This window comes from Uloborus diversus, unplaced genomic scaffold (assembly GCF_026930045.1).
Source record: "Uloborus diversus isolate 005 unplaced genomic scaffold, Udiv.v.3.1 scaffold_254, whole genome shotgun sequence".
NCBI classification, from domain to species: domain Eukaryota; kingdom Metazoa; phylum Arthropoda; class Arachnida; order Araneae; family Uloboridae; genus Uloborus; species Uloborus diversus.
Window position 1 is genome coordinate 137920 of NW_026558411.1, and position 4663 is coordinate 142582.

The window sequence follows — 4663 nt, forward strand, 5'->3', positions numbered from 1 at the left end:
AATTACACTTTATGCCAAAATGACGCAAAATGGGGTCCACAGCCAACGTGTCAGAAAATAAGTTGCCCTGTCTCAACAATACCGGTGGAGAAATTTGACTTGGATAGAAACTGTGTAAGCAGGTTCGTTGGAGAATTTTGTGAGGTGAAATGTAAAGACGGGAAATTAATTGGTTCAGGACGCATACAGTGCTTGTTAAACGCGAGTTGGTCTTTGCCAATTTGTGGCTGCTTGAAACCTAGTTTAACCCAAGACTTAATGTTACAAGAAAATTGCGAGAACAAAATACCTGGAGAGACATGTCGAGTGGAATGCATTAACGGCTTGCAGATAAATGGAACAAATTACATAACCTGTCAAAACAATACTAAGTGGTCGACTGCACCCGTTTGCTTTGAAATGAAGTGTCCCGAACCAAGACTTTCACCGAGAGTCTATAAACTTGAACCTAGCTGTTCTTCCAAATCCATCGGGGACTCATGCAATGTGAGTTGTGCGAGAGGTGGCAAAATACTCGGATCTCCCACGATTATGTGTTTGAATGATACCACATGGAGCCGATTTCCTACGTGTGCCTGTCCGAAACCACTTTTAGATTCAGGTCTGGAGAACACGAATAACTGCAATTCCTTACGACCGGGTCGCAGGTGCAGACTAAAGTGTAAAGGAAATATGACACTGATTGGGAATACTTCTATTATTTGTCGCGGTAATACCTCTTGGAGCTCTCAACCAAAATGTAAGAGCAATTTGATCAAATGTCCGAAGCCTTTGGAGAGATACTTGAGCATCGTCGAACTGCTTGAAGATTGCTCCTCAAAAGGTGTCGGCGAGACGTGTCGCTTCAAGTGCAAGCAGGGAGGAAGTGTCTTGGGATCTGATACTCTACAGTGCTTTCCAAATGGTTCTTGGACTGCGTTCACGGGATGTACATGTCGAGACATTCCTTTTACAAGAGGATTACTACCTGATGTGGAGAAAAATAGAAGAAATCCCCAGTGCAGAGCAATGAAAGAGAACGACAGATGTTATGTCAAATGCGAGACAGGTTTAACGTTATACGGATTGAATATTTTTATTTGTCTACCCGATACAACCCTTTCTCCACCCACTTCTCATAGACGATATCCGACTTGTCACGGTAGGGGTTGCTGGGCGCCTAGTATGGAATATCTCCCACCAGGAGGTGCTATTAAATATGAGATATATGAAACAGTAGCAAACTGCTCAGTAGTGAAAACCTACGATACCTGTCCTGTCAAATGTAAATACGGAGGTAAAATGTCGGACGATGGGTCATACATACGAAACATTACATGTTTTCCGAATGGGACATATACAGCCCTTCCTGTTTGTACATGCAAACCTTTGATTTTGCTTGAGGGTATGCGGTTAAATAAATCGGCAAATCTTGATTGTGATAGCAAGAAACCTAGAGAAAATTGCTTCGTGGAATGCATAGAAGGTTACACAGCAGCATTCACTGACAAGTTTGAATGTATGGACACGACTAAATGGCGTGGATCGGGATCCTGCCGTTACACCGGAAGCGAAATACATATTTGCAAAAAGCTAGATCTCGGCAGCGAACATGTTATCGAAGGACCCTGCGTGCCGAAACTGGTTGGAGAATCATGTACTCTGAAATGCATATCTGGTGGCCCATATGTAGATGGAGCCATATATCACAGCGTAATGTGCATGGGCATAAGATTTTGGCGAGAGGCTCCGCACTGTACCTGCCCTTTACCTGTTTTATCTGATGGATTGGAATTGGATGTGGAACGCAATACAGATTGCTTGGGACGCAAACCGTTGGAATTGTGTTATGTGCGTTGTCGACCGGGTTTCAAATTAAGAAGACCTGAGAAAAATTTCATCGAGTGCATGCATGAGGCCGAATGGAGTACTGATCCATACGGAATTTCGAGGGCTCAGTGTGATTACGTGGGATCTTCAATAGGCTATTGCGCACAGCCGACGCTTTCTGGAGCTCAAGAATTAGCGAGTGAATGTCTCTTGGGATTCAAGGATGATTCATGTGCAGTGAAATGCAAAGCAGGCGCAACATTTCAGGGCAATATAGTTTTTGGATACACTATATGCTTGGGCAGAAACATGTGGAGTAAATTGCCTGCGTGTCACTGTCCTCCGGCAGAAAGTGTTGGTCTCTTCAAAGGCGGTTTAGAGCTTGATATTACGAAAAATAAACACTGCAACGATGTGGTTCCGAATAAGTACTGTTATGTAAAGTGCAAGAGGGATTTCGCTTTGAGAGCTGGAGGAAGGGAGTATATAGCTTGTGAAACCAAACGAAATAGAAATGTCTGGAACACTCCTCCCATGTGCGAATACAGAGGTGCCTTAGCCTCATACTGCTTGCAACCTGTTTTGCCTCAAGCATTGGATTTCGACTCGGACTGTGCGCTGATGAAGCCCGAAGAGTCATGCCGTTTGAAATGCAAAGGAGGTGGAAGGTTTCTTTCCGGAAAACATTACATTTCTATTAAATGCAAAGGTAATAATACGTGGGAAGAGTTGATTGATTTTAAAGACTGTGCCTGTCCGTCACCTCTCTTGACAGGTAGCGTAACTCTTAGAAAAGATATGAACAGCCATTGTGACGGAGTAAGCCCTGGAGGGAAATGTTGGTTGTCATGCCTGCCTGGTGTTACTTTAAGAGGCCATAATTACACCGCGTGTACTTTTGATGACACTGTAGAGAAAGATTATGCTCTCTTCAAGTGGTCGCCTCTTCCTTACTGTGATTACACTGGCCCGTTAGAGCAATACTGCGCAAACCCTACTATACCTACTGTGCTGGAATTTGAGGGAGAATGCAGTTTGAAAGGCGTGTCAGAGGCTTGTACTTTAAAATGTAGACGTGGTGGAAGGTTTTTGAAAGATGGCAAGCAGTTCAACTACATTCATTGTATCAAGCATGGCAAATGGAACGATCTCGTTGATTTTATTGGATGCTCGTGCCCGCCACCAAAGTTAAACAATCTACTAGCTATTGACACTGACATAAATGCAGACTGCGACTTTGTCGCACCAGGGCAGTATTGCTACTTGAAATGTCCAGGAGATCATCATGTGCGAGGCTATAACTACATCAAATGTCTCTCGGATAACACTTGGAGCTATCAGCCCTCCTGCGCGAAGGGAGTGAAGACGTGTGTGAATCCACCAGCTCTTCTACTCGGCCAAGCACTTCTGCCGGAGAGTGCCTGTTCCAACAAGAGACAGTACGAGACGTGCACGATCGCCTGCTATTCGATCGCTGGATGGTCCTACGTCACGCTCACCTGTTTCGGAGACGACGCGTGGTCTAAACCACCGAAATGTCAGTGCCAGCCCCCCTCGCTCTCTTCTGCGGCGGTCGATGAAACGCGGAATCCAAATGTTGACTGCAGGGAAATGGCTCCTGGGAATGAATGCTGGCTGAAGTGTCCTCCAGGTCAGGCGTTCGAAGCCAACGACTACATCGCTTGCCGAGCAGATGAAGACGTCGGGTGGGATCCAGAATCTAGATGCGTGCCCCTTTGCCCGCCCTTTCCTTTTCACCTCACGCAGGGCCTGGCACTGAACGAGCCTAACTGCGACCGCGTGCTCGAAGGACGATCCTGTCGCCTGAGATGTGAGCCGGGATACGTGCTGGATGGGAGAGCGTGGGCACTTTGCAGGAACGGAGAGTGGGTTGGAATACCTTCTTGCGCTTGGGGAGGATAAGGATGAAAGTATGAACCTTGAAATGTGCAGAAAAACTTGGGCCTGGAATGAATTTTCGAAGTTTGAGATAAAAAAATATTGGGATTTGGGATGATTTTTTTCAATTAATAAAAGAAATACTGCGAATCGGCATGAATTTTCCAAATTTAGAATTCGAACAAAATTCACACTTGGGATGAGTTTTTGAAGTTTAAAATTGAAAAACCTGAAGAATTTGGAAGCGTTTCCAAGTTTTAGAATAAAAGTTTTTTTTTTTAAATGTTAATTTAATTTAAATCTTGGAAATTGATACAGACCTGTGAAATGGAAATTAGCTTTTTTCTTCTCAAATTTGATTGATTTTCACTATAAATAGCAATAATTTTAATAATAATAACAATAAATTTATTAACTCTTGGAATTTAAAAGAAATTACACTCATGTATTCATTCTAATAAAAAACCAAAAGTTTCATGAGCTGTTTGTTTTCTTTCCAGTTTCTCCCCCCCCCTTTTTTTTAAATTTAAAAAATTCACAAAATTACTCCTCATACTCCACACAGTATGTCATGAGGCTTACAGATGTAAATGGTAAACAATACGCATATACTCTTTTTGCAAAATTGTAATGACAAAAATAGCTAAGTAGAAGGTAGAAGTTGAAATATAGTTTACAAATTTAAGTAACAATCAAAGTTGCGAAAATATATTTTTTAAGGTTTTAAAAGCTGTGTTCAACAATGACAAACCGGGAAGCATCAGCACACATACATGAAAGCAACATAACGAAAACATAAACGTTCAAGAAATTTACAAACAAAATAAATACACAGTTTACCAATTTAAACAACAAATAAAACTGCGAAATATTTTATGGTTCTTAATGTTCTCAATAAATAAAGACAAAGTAGGTGGCCAAGAATTCGTCCTGTTTCAAGTCTTTCTTTAACATC

General features: G+C 42.4%; 1 protein-coding gene across 1 annotated transcript; it reads left to right on the forward strand.

The window, feature by feature from the left end:
- The first annotated feature begins 258 nt into the window (after positions 1-258).
- LOC129233210 (sushi, von Willebrand factor type A, EGF and pentraxin domain-containing protein 1-like) lies at positions 259-3732 on the forward strand. The gene has a single exon (XM_054867271.1). It carries the CDS (start codon positions 259-261, stop codon positions 3730-3732), a length of 3474 nt encoding a protein of 1157 aa, XP_054723246.1.
- The last annotated feature ends 931 nt before the right edge of the window (positions 3733-4663 follow it).

Bases quoted from the DNA above. Each gene is read 5' to 3' on its own strand.
- LOC129233210 (XM_054867271.1), top strand. From the start codon at position 259: ATGTTACAAGAAAATTGCGAGAACAAAATACCTGGAGAGACATGTCGA.